General features: G+C 41.0%; 2 protein-coding genes across 3 annotated transcripts; both read left to right on the top strand.

Moving 5' to 3' along the window:
* Nucleotides 1–133: 133 nt before the first annotated feature.
* On the top strand, nucleotides 134–15152 carry mrps15 (mitochondrial ribosomal protein S15). Its single transcript, XM_061819865.1, has 8 exons — nucleotides 134–427; nucleotides 1347–1415; nucleotides 4985–5060; nucleotides 10044–10092; nucleotides 12081–12165; nucleotides 12276–12334; nucleotides 12597–12788; nucleotides 14713–15152. The coding sequence occupies exons 1-8, from the start codon at nucleotides 307–309 to the stop codon at nucleotides 14788–14790; spliced, it is 729 nt and encodes a 242-aa protein (XP_061675849.1). The 5' UTR covers nucleotides 134–306; the 3' UTR covers nucleotides 14791–15152.
* Nucleotides 15153–15223: 71 nt separating this feature from the next.
* On the top strand, nucleotides 15224–19846 carry LOC133500764 (cornifelin-like). 2 transcript variants are annotated; one of them, XM_061819866.1, is made up of 5 exons: nucleotides 15225–15279; nucleotides 16116–16184; nucleotides 16269–16394; nucleotides 16831–16967; nucleotides 19107–19846. In XM_061819866.1, exons 2-5 carry the CDS (start codon nucleotides 16163–16165, stop codon nucleotides 19209–19211), a joined length of 390 nt encoding a protein of 129 aa, XP_061675850.1. In that variant the 5' UTR covers nucleotides 15225–15279; nucleotides 16116–16162; the 3' UTR covers nucleotides 19212–19846. The 2 variants fall into 2 exon arrangements, with proteins under 2 accessions (XP_061675851.1, XP_061675850.1); XM_061819867.1 differs by lacking the exon at nucleotides 16116–16184 and having other exon boundaries at nucleotides 15224–15279; nucleotides 19107–19843.
* The last annotated feature ends 279 nt before the right edge of the window (nucleotides 19847–20125 follow it).

Below are 20125 nucleotides of genomic sequence, written 5' to 3'. Positions count from 1 at the left end.
AATGTATATTTATTATATTATATTATTATAAAATCTAATGATGGTAGTGGTACACACGTCTGCCTTACTCAGTGATGATGCCGATATTTGCCCTCGGACAGACTGGCGAACAGTTTTTATTTTTTTTAATCGACGTGTTCTGGTTTCGTTTAGCGTTCCTCGATCGACGTTTGACAACTCGTAAGGTCTAGCCAAAATGGCGGAGAATGTCTAGCGGTCGAGAGTAGCTTTCTCCCCACGGCATTTCTAAACAATTTTGTGGATTAACAAAAACTTTATTGCAAACATATTAGCACAACATTAGTCATGTTGTTGAATATCGCTTTAAGGACCGTTTTAAGGTCTTCGGTAAGTGTTTCCAGGGAAAGCCACGGCATTTCACGGACGTGCTGCACGACGCTGCTGTCGAGAAACAAACTAAACAACGGTAAGCGAACAACACGGTGACAGTAACAAAAAATGAGGGTTAATTTATATATAAAGTGGTTTTAAATTCAATGAACCTTTATCGTAGCAAAATGGCCGACTCATGAGAAATTGCGCGTGCGCAGTTCGCTTACTCTTCAGTACGTTGGCTATGCATTGACATTTCTGAGCCGCGTATCCTTATGAGGGTCGCAGGAGTGTCGGAGCCTATCCTAGCTGTCATTGGGCACGTGGCCCAGCAGGGCGCATCGAGACAGACAACAGCCACAATCACACTTAGAGGCAATCTAGAGTCTCCAGTTTATCTATGTTTTTGGAGATGTGGATGGAAACTGGAGTACCCGGAGAAAACCTCCGAGAAAGCAGCCACGCGGAGAACATGTAAACACACAGACGCGGTCCTCAGAACTTTGAGGCCAACGCTCTAGAGCTGCGCCTCAGTGCTGCCATGCTTTAACATTTGAATACAATTGTTGTACACCGACAACCCCCCAACCCCACCCCCACCAAAAAAAGAAAAAAAAAACGGTCAATGTCGCAAATGATACTGTAGTGTTGTAATAGTTTGATTTATTAACGTCATATTCCAACTTGTTAACGCACATTGTATGTCATACGATAATCAGCAGACTCAGCTCTCAGTATAATACAGTGCTGTTGTTCACCAACCACAATTTTGGGGGTAATTTAAAAAACGAAAAATAGTAGAACCTATATCTCTGATGGAGAGTTGGATACAGCAATTAGACCTGAAAAAGTTTTCCAATAATCATAGAATTATATTATTGTAATATATAATTGTAAGAATTCTAAAAGCAAATCTATAATTAATGTATGATTTAAATCACCATACATTCATCTACTACCGCTTATCCGAGGTCTTGTTGATCATTTAGTCATGAATCTTTGTCTCTTCACAGGGTTAGGAGTTTTTGCCTCTTCAGCACCAGTCCGACATTATGCTCGCGCTACAAAGAAAAAGGTCGCAGGTAAGTAATTACTTTGTTGTTAGACCTTATACTGATTGGTATCAGACGCTAATTATCATTTTTAGCGTTGGCTGATCAGCTTTAAAGCTCAAGTGTCGTCAAACGGATGATTTTTGGTATATTATTAATGAAAAACCCACAGCCAATATAGTCCCATGTGTTTTTTCACCACAAAACATGATTTTGATGTATACAGCTTTTTGTAACTCCCGCCATGAAAATCCTCCCGAGGGATTTATTTTCGAGAAGAAGCAGGAAGTGACGTACAGGACAGAGGCCCCCCCTTGTGGACTCGTTTGTTTCCATTAGTTTTACCTCCGGGAAGGTAGCTCGTTGTTCCTTCGTGTTAGCCAAAATGCCAGCTCATTGCATTGCTGGACATTGCTTGAACACTCGGAAGAATGGATTCACCCTTCATAAGTTTGAAAGAGACCCTGTTCGTTGTGAAAAATGGATTGCACGGGTGTAGAGGACGAGAGCTTCGTGGGTTCCAAATATCAGCTAAGTGTGTATACAGTTCCAAAAAAAAAAAAATAGTTCGGGGCGGACCACGTAATCGGTCTCTCTCATCACGTAGCAAAAGATCCGTGTATGAAATGTGTTGATGTGCGCATACAGCCACCAAAAAAAAATAATAGTGTGGGGCAGACCACGTAATCGGTCTCTCTCATAATGTAACAAAAGATCCGCGTATGAAATATGTCGATGTGCGCATCGCCCAGCCAACAATATCTCGATAGTGTTCATCGAGTACTGCGGCGACTTTGAACATACCCCTAAAAGCAACATAGCCAGGCTCCACCTCCTCCTTATATTCCACCACAGGCTCGAAACTCAGGCACACTGGCTGAGGCACCGCGTTCGGCGGTCACAGCTTCTGCGAAGGCTGCGCGTCGGGCTTTGCGACTGGGGCGGCTCTGAAGAACCCATCCAAGAATGCGTTACTCAGTGGCGTGCGCGCATAAAGCGGCCCAGCTAGACTGTGAGCACCCCCCTTAAAGCAGCACCGCCCGGCTCTGTCATAAGCCACACCGGCCGGGTGCGATGAACTGCTATGGCTCATCTCCGCCGCGGGAGTGGATCGGACGGGATGTGGTTCGGCCGTGATCGGATATCATCTGAATATGGCTCGAAACAATAGTGTAATATTGCCCTGAGGGCTCCAAACAGTGTAATATTGCCCCGGTAACTTCACTCTTCACACTTGTGTGGTGTTGTCCTTTTCGAAAACAGATTCGGTGTCAGAAGGGACGTCGGAAAAATACGAATATCTCTGTTGTTCGGCTTCCATAGTAGTAGGCACTGTGCGTTTTCAACTGCGGAAGTGACAATGACGTCAAGCACGGATGACGCGACTAATATGGCGACCACTTGGATGTCGAGGAACACTCAATTGCGCAACTTTGTCCATGGATGACGCGCTCTCCGCTCACTTTTTTTTTTCGGATAGACATTGAAGTGAATACTGTTATATGTATTTTTTATAACAATATTTTTTTAGAATGTTTATAGGGATGACACCCGGGCTTTAATGGAATAATGAGCCAATCCAATTAATGATATAATTGATTGGCTCCACAAAAGACATTTAATCCCTGTCGCCACGGTGTACAGAATATTTGAATCCAAAGTTTATTTTTAACCTTGTTGTTTGTCTTTTGAGGTAATACTGTAACGATCTGATAACCAATAAAGTGAAAGAAACATGTCGGCGGTGTGTGCATCTGAGACAGAAAACGACAAATCACTGAGACACGGCAGTAACACAGCAGCAACATGCTAGCACAGTGCTAGCGTAGCGCTAACAGGGCCAGTCAAAAAAAACATACCGATAAAAGTCACTTCCTCGCCATATATATTCCACTGCTGTCACTCTTACCTTTTCTGCTCAAGTGCCCACTTGCGGCCGTTGGGGAAAAAATGCACAAATTGGGCGCATCACTGCATAAGACGTAGGGTTGAAAGCGTGTGAAAAAAGTTGCGGCTTATAGGCCGGAAATTACAGTACATTCATTTAAGGATTGATTAAGGTATGTTCAGTTTAATATAAGTTTTAATATGATACGGCTTGCAATGTGTCAACAAAAAAAATATTCATCTTAACAAGCTAGTGCTAGCACTAATAGTTGTATGTAAACATGCCGGCGTTATGCCAAAATATGCTCAAAGTTTCGGTGTGTAAAGTAATTCAATTACAGTAGAGTAATTGACCCCTCCGTACTGGGCACTTAACCACGCCTCCTGAAGTGACGTCATGCTCATGTAAGACAAACTGTAAAAATGGCAAATACAATACAATACATTCTTAACTGAGAGAGACGCCATGCTTCTGATTTCATTCAATCATTCACACGTAGCAATGTTATGCTAATGGAGAATGTCTCATTCATTTATACGAGACGTGTATTAAAAATCAAATTTAGGGCATATCTTCGTGCAAACACCGTCTGGTTAAGCTACTGGCCGCGAGCCAGCAAGAAATCAATACGTTTGTGCAGTCCAATCATCGCTAAATATCCCTCAACAAAGAATCAGTGTGTCAATCGTAGCAGTGTTATGCTCGCGAAGAACTTCGAATTCATTTATATGAGACATGTATTGAAAATCAAATATAGGGCATACCTTCGTGCAAATATATGTGTTCCGGTTGATATTAGATGGATTTAGTTGATGATGCGGTCTTCCACAAAGTTTGATCCATCGAAGGCATTTTTCGTACTGGGTCTTCGGTTTTGGAAAGGGTACGAATCGAACTCCACCAACTAGCCTTTCAGGATACCTGTCGTCACTATTACAAAGTCCGTGACTACAGCTCTTAACCATATTTTTTTGTTAAATAACCCAAATACGCGATAAAACGCTAACTAACCCTATACTGGACCATGGAATGTTGTCTGAGAAAATGGCGGGAGCAAAAACGGGCTTTGGTCTATGCAGATCTCTGGCCTCTGATTGGTCAGTGACGCGAATTGCGCAATATCCACGGAGGGGTCAATTATATTACAGTATGTTCCCACAGATTGTTGTTGTCATGTTGGATTGGCCTGAATGATTAGAATACATGACCTGACAAGGGCAGTAATTTCCCACCCTGTTGGAGCCAAGGCACATATTTTACAATTAGAAAATCTCACAGACCACTAACAAACAAAAATGTAATAAAAAGTAGATAATACAATAATTACCAGTACCGTGCGATGAGCATTTATTTGTTCTGTCTGTCGCTATGCCTCACTGGCATAAATAAAGGAACAAAGATACATTATTTATTGTAAATTAATGTTTTTTAACCAGTTAAGTAAAATATAATTAATATTTTTATAATTTCCCACTTCACACCTCAAGAACGCTTACAGCGCACTAATGTCCCACAAAACACTAGTTGGGAACCACAGGACTAGAAAATAGTTTTGAAGATTCTCGGTATACGGTACACAAGTATATACTAAATGAACAGGTCATTTAAATGGACACATTGCTCCATTTTATTATCGTTTTTTGTAAACTCGCTGATTGTCGCCAAAATTCCTGACAATGTTAAGCCTACTTATTGTCTTTCTGCTCTCCAGTTCCAGAGAGCCAACTCAGCGACCTCCCCCCAACCATGCTGAAGATGGATTACGCCGCTGTACCCCTCGCAGAAACGTAAACACAACTCACAACATGTTGAAGGGCACACATCGTGGAAGGTTTACTTTTAGTTTAGACACAAGCCAAAGTCAAAATGTCAAAGTGTGTGTGTTGAAATAAGGGTTGAAAATTCCAGGAATTTTTAAAGTTGGAAATGTTCCATCGGAATCAGCAGGATTTTAAAAGAATGAACCAGAATAAGAAATATTCCAAATGGACATCATACTGCCAGAATGGTTAAAAAAAAAAGTCGCTTGAGGATAACAAAGTCAATGTTTTGGAGTGTCCATCACAAAGCCCTGATCTAAATTAAATAAAATATGTGGACTGATTTGATAAGGCGTGTGTGAGTAAAGCAACAGACAAATCTGATTCAGTTACACTAATTCTGTCAGGAAGAATGGGCCAGGATTCCAGCAGTCTTGTCAGAAGCTTGTGGAAGGCTTCCCAAAACGTTTGACCCAAGTCATGGAGTTCATAGGAAATGCTACTCTGTACTAACCAAATTACTGTAAACTTTTGACCTCAAAGATAATAATATAAAGTTATCACTCTCATTATTATGGAATTTAACAAAATTAATAGTTTCGGTGATCATGACTGACCTGAAACAGGAGAGGTTTAGTCTGATTTGACTTCAGACAGTGAGACAAAAAATGAAATGTGTGTTTTTGCACAGTGTACGTAAACTTCTGGATTCAACTGGATGAACAAACAACCATTCACACTCACATTCACACCGACGGGCAATTTAGAGCCTTCAATCAACCTACCATGCATGTTTTTGGTGATGTGGTTAGAAACCGGAGTACCCAAGGGAAACCCACGCAGGCACAGGGAGAACATGCAAACTCCACACAGGCTGGGATTTGGGCTTCCGTCTTCAGAACTGTGGGGCAGTTGTGCTCAGTAGTCGTCCACCGTACCCCAAGACCTATTATCTTTGTGTTTTATCAAAATTAGACATTCACAAACATCATCAACATTTATGCAGATTTTCTGACAGATGTTACAGACTCAACCTTTAGACGAACTCAATTTATTCTTGATCCATTTTCTGTAGTATCAATTAAAAATACCATGCTCCTATTTTTTAATAAAGAAATGGAAATTATTTTTTTTATCTGATTCATTGATAAATTGAAAAAAAATACATTAATCTGTTATGAAATTAATCATTAGTTTCATCTCTCAATGGTACGTTTTAATGAAATTATCCTCAGTCACATCTTAAGAGGCCCTGTAGCTCAGTGGTTAGAGCACTGGTTTGATAAACCAGGGGTTGTGGGTTCGTATCCCACTGGGGCCTCCACTCCCTGAGAAGGGTTGCGTCAGGAAGGGCATCCGGCGTAAAAATTGTGCCAAACATATGTGCGTTCATCTGAGATGACACGCTGTGGCGACCCCGAAAGGGACAAGCCGAAAGAAACTTCTAAATGCAGCCCTATGGGGGCACAAACCAGTGCAATCTGTAGGCCGGTCCCAAGCCCGGATAAATGCAGAGGGTTGCGTCAGGAAGGGCATCCGGCGTAAAAACTGTGCCAAACAAATATGAGCGTTCATCTAAAGAATCCCATACCAGATCGGTCGTGGCCCGGGTTAACAACGCCCGCCCCCGGCACTGCTAACCTGCAGGGCGTCGGTGGAAATTCAGCTACTGTGGGTCGAAGACAAAGAAGAGGAGGAAACCGGATCCAGCGTCAGAAGAAAAAAAAGGAATGCACAGAGCCTACAACTGAGTGTAGGGACTTTGAATGTTGGGACTATGACAGGAAAAGCTCAGGAGTTGGTTGACATGATGATTAAGGAGAAAGGTTGATATTCTGTGCATCCAAGAGAGCAGGTGGAAAGGTAGTAAGGCTAGAAGTTTGGGAGCAGGGTTTAAATTATTCTACCACGGAGTAGATGGGAAGAGAAATGGAGTAGGGGTTATTTTAAAGGAAGAGCTGGCTAAGAATGTCTTGGAGGTGAAAAGAGTATCAGATCGAGTGATGAGACTAAAATTTGAAATTGAGGGTGTTATGTATAATGTGGTTAGCGGCTATGCACCACAGGTAGGATGTGACCTAGAGTTGAAAGAGAAATTCTGGAAGGAACTAGATGAAGTAGTTCTGAGCATCCCAGACAGCGAGAGAGTTGTGATTGGTGCAGATTGTAATGGACATATTGGTAAAGGAAACAGGGGCGATGAAGAAGTGATGGGTAAGTACGGCATCCAGGAAAGGAACTTTGAAGGGCAGATGGTGGTGGACTTTGCAAAAAGGATGGAGATGGCTGTAGTGAACACTTATTTCCAAAAGAGGGAGGAACATATAGTGACCTACAAGAGCGGCGGTAGAACCACGCAGGTAGATTATATTTTGTGCAGACGATGTAATCTGAAGGAGGTTACTGATTGTAAAGTAGTGGTAGGGGAGAGTGTAGCTCGACAGCATAGGATGGTAGTATGTAGGATGATTCTGGTGGTGGGTAGGAAGATTAAGAAGACAAAGGTAGAGCAGAGAACCATGTGGTGGAAGCTGAGAAAGGAAGAATGTTGTGCGGCCTTCCGGAAAGAGGTGAGACAGGCTCTCGATGGACAACCGAAGCTCCTGGAAGACTGGACGACGACAGCCAAGATGATCAGAGAGACAGGCAGGAGAGTACTTGGTGTGTCATCTGGTAGGAAAGGGGAGAAGGAGACTTGGTGGTGGAACCCCATAATACAGGGAGTCATACAAGGAAAGAGATTAGCGAAGAAGAAGTGGGATACTGAGAGGACTGAGGAGAGGCGAAAGGAGTACATCGAGATGCGACGTAGGGCAAAGGTAGAGGTGGCAAAGGCTAAACAAGAGGCATATGAAGACATGTACACCAGGTTGGACACGAAAGAAGGAGAAAAGGATCTCTACAGGTTGGCCAGACAGAGGGATAGAGATGGGAAGGATGTGCAGCAGGTTAGGCTGATTAAGGATAGAGATGGAAATGTGTTGACTGGTGCCGGTAGTGTGCTAAATAGATGGAAAGAATACTTTGAGAAGTTGATGAATGAAGAAAATGAGAGAGAAGGAAGAGTTGAAGAGGCAAGAGTGAAGGACCAGGAAGTGGAAATGATTACTAAGGGGGAAGTCAGAAAGGCATTACAAAGGATGAAAAATGGGAAGGCAGTTGGTCCTGATGACATACCGGTAGAGGTATGAAAGCAATTTGGAGAGATGGCTGTGGAGTTTTTGACCAACTTATTCAACAGAATACTAGCGGGCGAAAAGATGCCTGAAGAATGGAGGAAAAGTGTTCTAGTTCCCATTTTTAAGAACAAAGGGGATGTTCAGAGCTGTGGGAACTATAGAGGAATAAAGTTGATGAGCCACACAATGAAGTTATGGGAAAGAGTAGTGGAGGCTAGACTCAGGTCAGAAGTAAGTATCTGCGAGCAACAGTATGGTTTCATGCCTAGAAAGAGTACCACAGATGCATTATTTGCCTTGAGGATGCTCGTGGAAAAGTACAGAGAAGGTCAGAAGGAGCTACATTGTGTCTTTGTGGATCTAGAGAAAGCCTATGACAGAGTACCAAGAGAGGAACTGTGGTACTGCATGCGTAAGTCTGGTGTGGCAGAGAAGTATGTTAAAATAGTACAGGACATGTATGATGGCAGCAGAACAATGGTGAGGTGTGCCTTAGGTGTGACAAAGGAATTTAAGGTGGAGGTGGGACTGCATCAGGGATCAGCTCTGAGCCCCTTCCTGTTTGCAGTGGTAATGGATAGGCTGACAGATGAGGTTAGACTGGAATCCCCTTGGACCATGATGTTCGCAGATGATATTGTGATATGCAGTGAAAGCAGGGAGCATGCAGGTGGAGGAACAATTAGAAAGATGGAGACATGCACTGGAAAGGAGAGGAATGAAGATTAGCCGAAGTAAAACAGAATATATGCGCGTGAATGAGAAAAGTAGAGGGGGAAGAGTGAGGCTACAGGGAGAAGAGATAGCGAGGGTGGATGACTTCAAATACTTGGGGTCAACAATACAGAGCAATGGAGAGTGTGGTCAGGAAGTGAAGAAACAGGTCCAAGAAGGTTGGAACACCTGGCGAAAGGTGTCTGGTGTGTTATGTGACAGAAGAGTGTCTGCTAGGATGAAGGGCAAAGCTTACAAAACAGTGGTGAGGCCGGCCATGATGTACGGATTAGAGACAGTGGCACTGAAGAAACAACAGGAATCTGAACTGGAGGTGGCAGAAATGAAGATGTTGAGGTTCTCGCTCGGAGTGACCAGGTTGGATAGGATTAGAAATGAGCTCATTAGAGGGACAGCCAAAGCTGGATGTTTTGGAGACAAGATTCGAGAGAGCAGACTTCGATGGTTTGGACATGTTCAGAGGCGAGAGAGTGAGTATATTGGTAGAAGGATGCTGAGGATGGAGCTGCCAGGCAAAAGAGCGAGAGGAAGACCAAAGAGAAGGTTTATGGATGTGGTGAGGGAAGACATGAGGGCAGTTGGGGTTAGAGAGGAAGATGCAGGAGATAGGCTAAGATGGCAAAAGATGACACGCTGTGGCGACCCCTAACGGGACAAGCCGAAAGGAAAAGAAGAAGAAGATCCTCAGTCACATCTTAAATTCCCATAATTCCCATTTAGTGTTTCAATTTGGATTATTTCTAAATTTCGCCACCTTAATTTTCCTTGAAAATTTACTGGACTCCTTCCTTAAATGTACCAGAAATGTTCCAATTTGAAAAGCCCGCGCCCCCAAGTTTTTGTCAAGAAGTGACTTAAAAGTTAAGCTAATTTAAAGCTAGGCCGGGTGAGAGACAGTTCACAGCTCATTATTACCACCAATTGCTAATTTAAAATAATGGAAATGAACACCATCTCCATTTTTAAGACAGCCGTAAACTGCATTTGTCTCATTAAATTAAAGATGATTGCCCACATTTTCACCCCCAAAAAAAAACCTAAACCTTGATTTATTGTTCCTATACCTACTTTTGATTTATCTGCTGTCACACTACAGGACAGACGATATTGTCAAGAGACTTCTTTCGTTGGAATTAGCCAGTCAGGTAAGTTATTTACTGTAAATGGCTCATAATGTCTTCCAACGGCATTAATGAGTGCTTGATTGATTGGGTGTGTTTTTGCCTCCAAGTCCGTGTGTGTTCATTCGATTGCTGATTTTCAAGGGGAGCAGGTCTGACGACTGCAGGGAGGCCAAGTCTAGTACCTGCACTCTTTTACAACAAAGTCACACTGTTGGAACACACGCAGAATGTGGTTTGCTATAGCCTTGCTGAGATAAGCATAGTTGTCATGAAAAAGACGTTGCTTGGATAGCACCACATGTTTCTCCAAAGCCTGAATGTACCTTTAAGCATTAATGATGCCTTTACAGATGCTGTCTTATGGACTCTGTGTCTATAACAGTCCGGATGGTCCTTTTCCTCTTTAGGCAGGAGTACACGACAACCACAATTTTCCAAAACAGTTTGAAATGTGGACTCGTCGCACCACAGAACACTTGTGCATCAGTCCATCTTAAATGAGCTCAGTCCCAGAGAAGTCGGTGATGTTTCTGGGTGTTGTTAATAAATGGCTTTTGCTTTTCATTGTAGAGTTTGAAGTTGGATTTACGGAGGTAGTTTTAAAGTATAAACTGCCAATGTTTTCTGAAGGTTTCCTGAGCCCATGTGGAGAAATCCTTTCCACACTGATGTCTGTTTTGATGCAGTGTCGGATGAGGGATCAAAGGTATTCAGTGTTGGTTTTCAGTTTTGCCACTTACAGTGAAGAAAACAAGTATTTGAACACCCTTCTATATTGCTGAAATTTTTTTTGTAGGTGCACGTCTTAGTGTATTACCAACTGTCACCTTGGAAACGGTGGTGCCAGCTCTTTTCAGGTCATTGACCAAGTCCTGTTGTGTTGTCCTGGGCAGATTCCTCACCTTTCTACGCATCATTGAGACCCCACGAGGTGATATCTTGCATGGGGCTCCACTCCGATTCAGATTGATCGTCATGTTTAGTGGACCATTTTTTATCAAGTTGCTTGGCAATTTCTCCGTTGCCCTTTCCAGCCGTGCGGGGTTGTACAATTTTGTCTCTGGTGTCTTTGGACAGCTCTTTGGTCTTGGCCATGTTACAAGTTTGAGTTTTACTGATTGTCTGGGGTGGACAGGTGTCTTTATGCAACTAACGACCTCACACAGGTGCATCTGATTCAGGTTAAGACACGGATTGGAGGTGGACTTTTAAAGGCGGACTAACAAGTCTTTGAGGGTCAGAATTCTAGCTGATAGACAGGTGTTCAAATACTTATTTGCAGCTGTATCACACAAATAAATCGTTAAAAAAAATCATACATTGTGATTTCTGGATTTTCCTTTTTAGATTATCTCTCTCACAGTGGACATGCACCTATGATGAAAATTGAAGACCCCTCCATGATTTCTAAGTGGGAGAACTTGGAATATAGCAGGGTGTTCAAATACTTGTTTTCTTCACTGTACGTGGAGTGCTTTCTCCAGATTGTCTGAACCTTTTGATGATACAGTACGATTGACTGTAGATGATGAAATCCCTAAATTCATTGCTGTTGTACATTGAGGAACATTGTCTTTAAACTGTTCGACTATTTTCTCACATAGTTGTTCACAAAGAGGTGAACCTCGCCCCATCCGTCTTTACTTGTAAATGACTTAATTCAGGGAAGCTCCTTTTACATGGCACCCGCCTGTTCACCTGCGAGATGTTCCAAACAGGTGTTTGATGAGCATTCATCAAATTTGTCTGTCTTTTTGCCACCTATCCCTTCTTTTCTGGAATGTGCCGTAGCCATAAAATTCTTAATGATTATTCGCTAAAAACAAAGTGTAGCAGTTTGAACAATAAATCTTTTTAGTGTATTAAATTAAGTATAGGTTGAACATAATTTGTAAATCATTGTGGTCTGTTTTTATTCCACACAACATACCAACTTCACTGGAATTGGGTTTGTATGAAAGGTGATATCCAGATAAAGTTGATTTGTTTTGTCTGTCATCTGTCTTAAGAGTGAAAAGTTGGCACTGAAAAAGGAACAGCTAATTGCTAAGGTTCAGCGGGATGAGAGCGACCGCACCTCGGTGGAAGTTCGGAGTGAGTACAATCACAAACACACAAAAGTGAAAGAAAGTTGTTGATTGCCACACACATGTTTGTGGCTTTAGTGTAAGTTCCCTAGAGGACCCTTCTGTTGTGTTTTGCAGTCGCCATTTTGACAGCAATGATCCGCAACGTTCAAGAGCACTTGTTCAAACATCACAAGGTGAGCGGAGAGAATTCATGACGCAATCATGTTCATTTGAACTTCAACGTGTCAACACGTTTCCTTTTTGCAGTGCACGCACACACAAACACAACACACGCATATGACAGGATATCCTGTGTCAATCATAACACACACAAGATGATTGCGGTCGGAAAAGTTCCACTTTTTCGACACAGACTGTCGTTTGCTCCTTATTTATTGATCCCTTCCTTGACAATTAGGTTTTTCTCTCACGTTTGCCCTCATTTGTATCTTGCAGGATAAGGCGAACAAGAGGCGCATGCTGATGGCCATAGACAGAAGAAAGAAGTTGCTGAAGAACCTACGTCTGGAACGCTATGATGCCTTCGAGAAGGTGTGCGAGAGGCTGGGCATCACCTATACCTTCCCACCTGAGTACTACAGGAGGGTGACGCGACGTTGGCTGGCCAAGAAGGCCTTCTGCATCAAGGTACAAAAAACAACTCTTCCAAGCTCAGGTTGCTTCATCCATGTCCCCTCTGTTGGTTACCTGAATCAAAATTCATGGATGGCCACTTTTTTTCCCCCCACTTGTGGAAAATTCATTATCCGTTAAATATGAATCTCATATTTCACTTTTTTTTTTTCCACTTTTTTTTAATTTTGCTTCATCTCATCCGTAATTCAGTGGTTAGAGCACTGGTTTGGTAAACCAGGGGTTGTGGGTTCGTATCCCACTGGGGCCTCCACTCCCTGAGAAGGGTTGCGTCAGGAAGGGCATCCGGCGTAAAAATTGTGCCAAACATATATATGCGTTCATCTGAGATGATACGCTGTGGCGACCCCGAAAGGGACACGCCGAAAGAAACACACAATTTTGCTTCATCTTGCCCAGGTCAGTATTGCAAGTGAGAATTTATTCTCTAACTAATACCTAACACTAATAAAGGTTGAATGAAAAACATTAATTGAAACATTAATGAAAATAAATTTAATTAATTTGCAAAAATAAAAAAATATGTAAAATTCCCAATACTTTTAAAATTTTAATTCAAATATTTTTAAATGCCAAAAAAATGCAAATGTAAAATAGTTTACTTCAGATAGTAATTTTGCCCATCAACATGTATTTTTCAATATATAAATGTAATGAGATAGTACAGTTGTAAATAAAAATTAATCACATTTTCTTTTGTAACAATAAAAAAAACATAATATATAAGTACAAATAACCATGGAAAAACATAGTATAAAATAATACAATTATTTGTCATTGATAGTGAGATCTGTTTTTATTATTATTATTTTCAATGGTAGGACGATAGACGACTTATTATACCGGTCTAAGGACTGGAGTTCAAATCCCTGGCAAGCCTGAGTGTTATCCCCGGTGCTGGAACCTATCCAGCTGACTCTGGGTGAACGGCGGGGTACACACTGAACTGTTCGCCAGCCAGTCCCAAGGCACATCTAAACAACCATTTACAATTACATTCACACCCATGGCCAATTAAGAGTTTTCAGTCAATATACTATGCGTATTTTTAGAATGAAGGAAGAAACTGGAGTCCACCAAGAAAAACCACGCAGGCACAGCTAGAACATGCTAACTCCACACGCAGGCTGGATTTGAACCATGGTCCTCAGCATTCAGAGGCAAATGTGCTAACAATTGGTCCACCGTTTGGCCTACTGGCCCATTATGGGTACTATTAATAATTAATTAATATATTATCCATCCATCCATCATCTGAGCCGCTTATCCTCACAAGGGTCGCAAGATTGGAGCATAAAGTGTCGTGCTGAACACTCTTTTCATAATACCATAAGTTTAAAACACCAGCAAAAGCTATAAATTCCAATTAATCAAAATTCAAAAGTGTGATTAATCTGATTTTTAAAAATAATTATTTGACAGCCCTAGTTATTATGAATGGGGGAAAAACAAATTAAAAAAAACCCATTGTCATTTGTAATTTTTTTTTTTTTTTTTTTTTTTGGAAAATACCAAAGCGTGAGGTTTTTTTGTTTTTTTTAACAAGAACAAATAATAGTATGTTACAATATTTATCTAATAACATTTTAATGATAGAACAATTACAAATGAATCCCTTGTTTTCTCTAGCTTTTAACTGTGGCAATATCAAGAACCACAACTGAGCAAGTACTTGCTCATCCTGTTTCGACATTTCTGCCCAAAGCTAGTCAGGCTACAATTAGTCATTGCATTGTGCCTCCATTGTACCTTTATTTGTGTGTCCTCTGCTGGGGTATAAAGTTCATAAAAGGCTTGTGCAGTTTGCAGTAACACGTACACCACAAACAAATTGCATTGACATTAGAACAATAGCCTGATTTATTTTTTTATTTTTTGTATCTTCTCTCCTATGACGTTTGTGTGACCTTCCCCGCAGGTCTACAAGGAGGTGCAGAAACAGAAAGCTGAGCAGAAACTGAAATTAGCAGCTAAGATGCAAACTCCCAGCCAATAGATGCCATCACTTGCTGGTAAAAGAAAGCTTTTTTTTTTTTTTTTTTTTTTTTGCTGTGTATTTTTTTTCTCATGTCGCCCGTCTGTATAATGCAGATAACTGGGGGCCATTTGCAGCCCATTTTTCTGTGTGGCGATGTGATTACTACGTATGTAAATTAGTCCATCTACCAGCTGTAAAAAGATTTACTTGTTTGCCGAATTTCACACTTAATGGGAGGGATGACACTCCTGAAATAAGCTGTTGAAAAGTCAGGTTTCCACAATAATTCCCCTTTAAATGCGAGTCCGATACATATATGGACCGAAAGAAGAAATAAAGGAATAAAGCGCAGCATTTCGTCCGAGAATCATCTGTGATCTCGTCATTTTTGTCAACCGTTGAGTTTCACCAATAAACCTTTCTCAACCTAAACCCAAACTTCCTGTGTGGTGTCGCGCTCAACAGTTTGATCAGGACCAGCACACAGCATACACGTACACACTTCTGGTAAGTTGCAAAGGTTTTGTACTACCATGCAAAATATCAAATTACTTATTTTGGACCATAGTTAAAAAATACTTGCAATTGGATGAGATAATTAACTCATTTATTATACTTGACATCGTCACACATGTTTCCTCAGTCCATTTATTTAGTCTTATTTAGTCAGATAATCGTGGTATATCTTCCTAGAATGGAAAACCCATGTTGCAATATTGTATTTTAGCAGTACATAATACAATTACGTAGTCACATGTTTTGTTAATGAAGGAAAAGCCTTTTAAGTAAAAAAAAAAAAGACTTGTCTGTATTATAAGCGTGACAAATTATACATGTAGACAGTTTTGTATATTTTTAAAATACATTATTTTAATTATATTGTTTTAAAAAAATAAATGTAAATATACAATGCTGTGTAGTTTTCTTATTCCAAATATATTGTAAGTTATGTTGACGATGGAAAAATGTATATCATAATTGTTTGATTTGTAATACTTTTCTAATTCACTTATCTTTCCAGGTTCAAAAATACCCTTCTAAAAATAGCAAGAACATTTTTAATATACTGTAAAGATATAACTAGTTATATATTTTTATTTATGTTTGTATTGTTTATAAGTTTTATTTTATGACAAAATAATGATTCACGGCACAGTATATATTAATCTATATCTACTGTCTATTTAAGATTTTTCATTTAATTAGTGTAGGCCCTCTGGACTTAAATTGGCCCCTGATAGCGAAAAGGGGCTTAAAATCCAATATGATGGAGGGTATATTGAATTAAGTGCTGATGCAGAACCTTAGATTATCCACAAATAACATCAGCCTCCATCTTTTAGGCTTATTATCCACCCTCTAAAGTGGAAAAAACAAGCAGAACACAGCAATGTGGCAGGACTCAGATTCAGGTCATTTTTTTCTGCACAAAACAAAAGCTTGAAATTATAGGTGCTATTTTTTTCATGAATCATACTGATTATAAAATGTCTCAGAACCTGCAGCCCATATGTCAAACCCAGCGGTCACCAGCCAACCTGGAGCAGGTGGCTATGGCACCAACGTCCAAACGGGACAGTGGAGCACAGGCCTCTGCTCCTGCTGCAGTGATTTGTTGATATGTAAGTATAAAAATGTTTGGGGTTTTATTCCCATAACCAAATTATCATAAATTGCCATGAAATAAAATTCTTCACAGCGCCATGGTGGATAACTGACTCGCACATTTATTAACACTGTTCCGAGGATCATAGTTCAATCCCGGGCCTGCCTGTGTTGAATTTGCATGTTCTCCCCGTGCTTGCGTGGGTTTTATCTGGGCACTCTGGTTCCCTCCCACATCTCAAAAACATGCATTCAGTGGAGAAGCTAGATTTCTCCTTGGTGTGAATCACAGTGCAAATGGTTGTTTATTTGTATGTGCCCTGCTATTGGGTGCCGACCATTTCAGGGTGTACCCCACCTCTCGTCAAAAGATAGCTGGGATAAGCTCCAGCACATCCACAACCCTAGTGAAGATAAGCGGAACAAAAAATGAATGAATACATTGTTCACCAGGTGCTTTTGGCTGCATTTGCCCGATGGGGCTGGCCTGCTACACAGCGGACAAATATGGGGAAATCTGCTGCTTGGGCTGCATACCGGGCGGCTTGACGGCAATGAGGACCCACATGAGGCTTACGTACGGCATCCAGGTATGTGGGTGTGCTTCCAATCTTGAGAAGCACTTTGATTTCACTTACAGTTCTCACAAGAAAGGAAATGTTTATTCAAGTAAAATTGAATCCCACTTAAATACTATGAGCAGGTTATAGCTTGTCTTAAAGTTCAAGTGTTTAGCAAGGCTGAAGTTCCTATGACAAAAATCTATCATTCCAAGTTGGGTCTGCGCTAAATTTCAAGCAAGTTTGTTATATGGGTTACACATCTCATAATGCATGTCATACCATCTGGGTAAGTCAGAAAGAAATAAAAATAACACTAGATTGTTGTACTTTATAAATTAATAGTTCAATTGAATGTTAAAACGTTTTTTTTCTTTTACCCATTTTTTTGTTTCAATTCAATGGAAATTGTGGAACTCCTTTCGTGTGTGTGTGTGTGTGCTTTAGCCAAAGAGAGAGACACAAAAATCATAGTTGGCTGAAGTGACAGTAGTTGGTTTTGGAAAAGGATAGTGGTGGAGGGGTTTGTGTGTCTCAGTAATCCAAGGAACCAAGATGTCTGGAGTGTTATCCCCCTGGGAAGGTCACACACATGGCAAACAGGACTGAGGTGAAGGACCAGACATTGTATGACTAAAGGACCTCCTATGACAAATAAATTAAATTGATGTAAGTTTCCTTTGCCCGGACCCGTGTCACTTTCTCTCCCTCCAGGCCTAGAGGTAGGGCTCAAAAGTCAAGCGCCTGGAGGCCAGCTCTGCACCCATTGGAAGCCCACAAGGGTAATGTGGGTCTCCCTTCCCATGGGCTCACCTCCGTTGTGAGAGGCCATGGGGCCGTGGTCTAAAGCAAGTACATTGTTATTTTGATCCTCAGTGACAGAAGCTGGCTCTAGGGGCATGGAACAACATCTCTCTGGCAGGGAAAGAGCCCAAGCTGGTGTATTAAGTCTAAGAGTCCTGACTCTGCATTCTGCTGCTCCTCCGCAATGAGAATTAGGTGGCTGTGGCATTTGCTTGGAATTCCTCCTCGTTGCCTCCGTGGTGAAGTACACATCCCACTGGGAGTAGACTAGGACATGCTGGAGAGACTACACCTCCCGGATGGTCTTGGAACGCATCAGGATCCCGTCTGAAGAGCTGGATGAAGTGACTTGGGAGAGGGAAGTCTGGGCTTGCCTGCTCAAGCTACTGCCCCCTAGCTGGCTGGAATAAGCTCCAGCTCACCCGTGACCCGAGTGGCGATGAGCAGAATGGAAAACGGATGGATGGATGGATATTTGAGTCCAATTTACCAATCGAATGACCTAAGAAAGTCACAGTTTTCTGTTGGCCTTCACAAGCCAATCAAACGGAGTTTGTCAGAGTCGCATGTGACTTGTTTTTACATTACATACTACAATAAAAAAAATAGCTTGAATGTGCAGCGTAGTTTTGTCAATGCCAAAATTTAGATACTAGATCTGTCACTTCTGAACACAGCCACATAGCATATACTTGTGCAACCAGAATGACTTTTTTTCTCGATTTTAGATGAGCTTTTTTTTTAACCAGGTTAAAGGCCAGTTTAAACAGAACAGAATATTGTGTAGCGGTGACCTGGGCAAGAACCAGCAAGTTAAACGTCAAGTCCAAGTCATTCAAAGTCAAGTTTTTTTTTTATTTTTAACTCCTCCCCAAAAGGTATGTGTAAACGTTTGAACTTCTGCCTCACCGTTCTCAGGGCCCAGGTTCAAATCCGGCCTCACTTGTGTGGAGTTTGCATGTTCTCCCCATTCCCACGTGGGTTTTTAACAGGTGCTCCGGTTTTCTCCCACATACCAAAATCATGCATGGTTGGTTCATTGAAGACTCTGAATTGACGGTAGGTGTGAATGTGAATGGTTGTCAGTTTCTGTGTCCTGCGACTGGTGACGACCAGTTCAAGGAGTACCCTGGTTCTTTCCCAGATTCTGGCTCCAGCACTCTTCCGACCCTAGTGAAGATAAGCGGTACAGGAACTGGGTGGATGAATAGTCTGGGGGAGGCATCTATAGGCAAACCTTTAGGGGATTCTGGAGTGGCCTCATTTACTTGCAAATGCTTGCTATTTTTAGTTGACATTTTAGGGTTCAAGGAATGAAAAAGTCACTTATGTCGAATTTGTCTCCTATATCCCGTCTATCCACAGGGGACTATATGCAACGATGCCCTCATGTCCTGCTTCTGCGGCATCTGTGACCTGTGCAGAATGGCCAGAGAGATCCGCATCCGGAATGGAGAAACTTCCCCTTAATACCAGCAAGAAATTCAACAAATCATTTCTCTCCTCTCACGCCAGCCTCCCCCCTCCGAAGACGATCATACAAAATGCCCAATGCTAAAGATGTCATTTTTTTCCTGCTTTCACTCAAACAAAAAGAGAATTGTGGGGAGCCTCTTAATGAATAAAGATGGATGTCAATTTTATGCATTTGCCTGAAAATGTAACAATGTGCCTGATCATAATTTAAAAAAGTACACTTGCCGTTCCAGAAAGAACCAGATTAGAGATTAAAATGTGGTGTTGTTTATTTCCATAATTTAGCTATTGGAAAACTATTTCATTTTATTTAACATTGGATGTTTAACAAAAGCAGGATTAACCAATGTAAACATAAAATGTCTTTATACAAATTAAATTGAAATGTACCAATGTGGCAGCATGGTGGAGGAGCTGTAAAGCATTGGCCTCCCAGTTCTGAGGAGCAAAGTTCAATCCCGGCCATGCATGTGTGAAGTTTACAGGTTCTTGAGGTTAAGCGGCAAAAGAAAATGGATGGATGGATGTAAAGCAGAGGGTTTTTTTTTTCAACACAAATAATTTAGTAGAATTATTGCATAAATAAATAATCTACATTGTATTGTTGTATTATATTGGATTTTTAACTACATTAATTTCAGATTGTAGCCAAAACCTATTCATAAATTGATGGCAGATAATTTTTTAAAAATTTTGTGTTCCTTTTGACAAAACCAATTTAATGCATATAATACACAACCATCCTAATATCGATGAATGAATCAATTAAATCGTATTAAATCGATCTTTTGATTATTACACACATTTGTTAATATATACAAATAAAATGGAACACATTTTCACGGAAAAATACTGAGAGATTTTTAGTTTGTCAATGAAAAATTTTGTGCTAGTAGTAATGTAGTAAT

Source organism: Syngnathoides biaculeatus, chromosome 5 (assembly GCF_019802595.1).
Source record: "Syngnathoides biaculeatus isolate LvHL_M chromosome 5, ASM1980259v1, whole genome shotgun sequence".
In the NCBI taxonomy this organism is placed as follows: Eukaryota; Metazoa; Chordata; class Actinopteri; order Syngnathiformes; family Syngnathidae; genus Syngnathoides; species Syngnathoides biaculeatus.
This window is presented reverse-complemented; position numbering and strand designations above follow the sequence as displayed.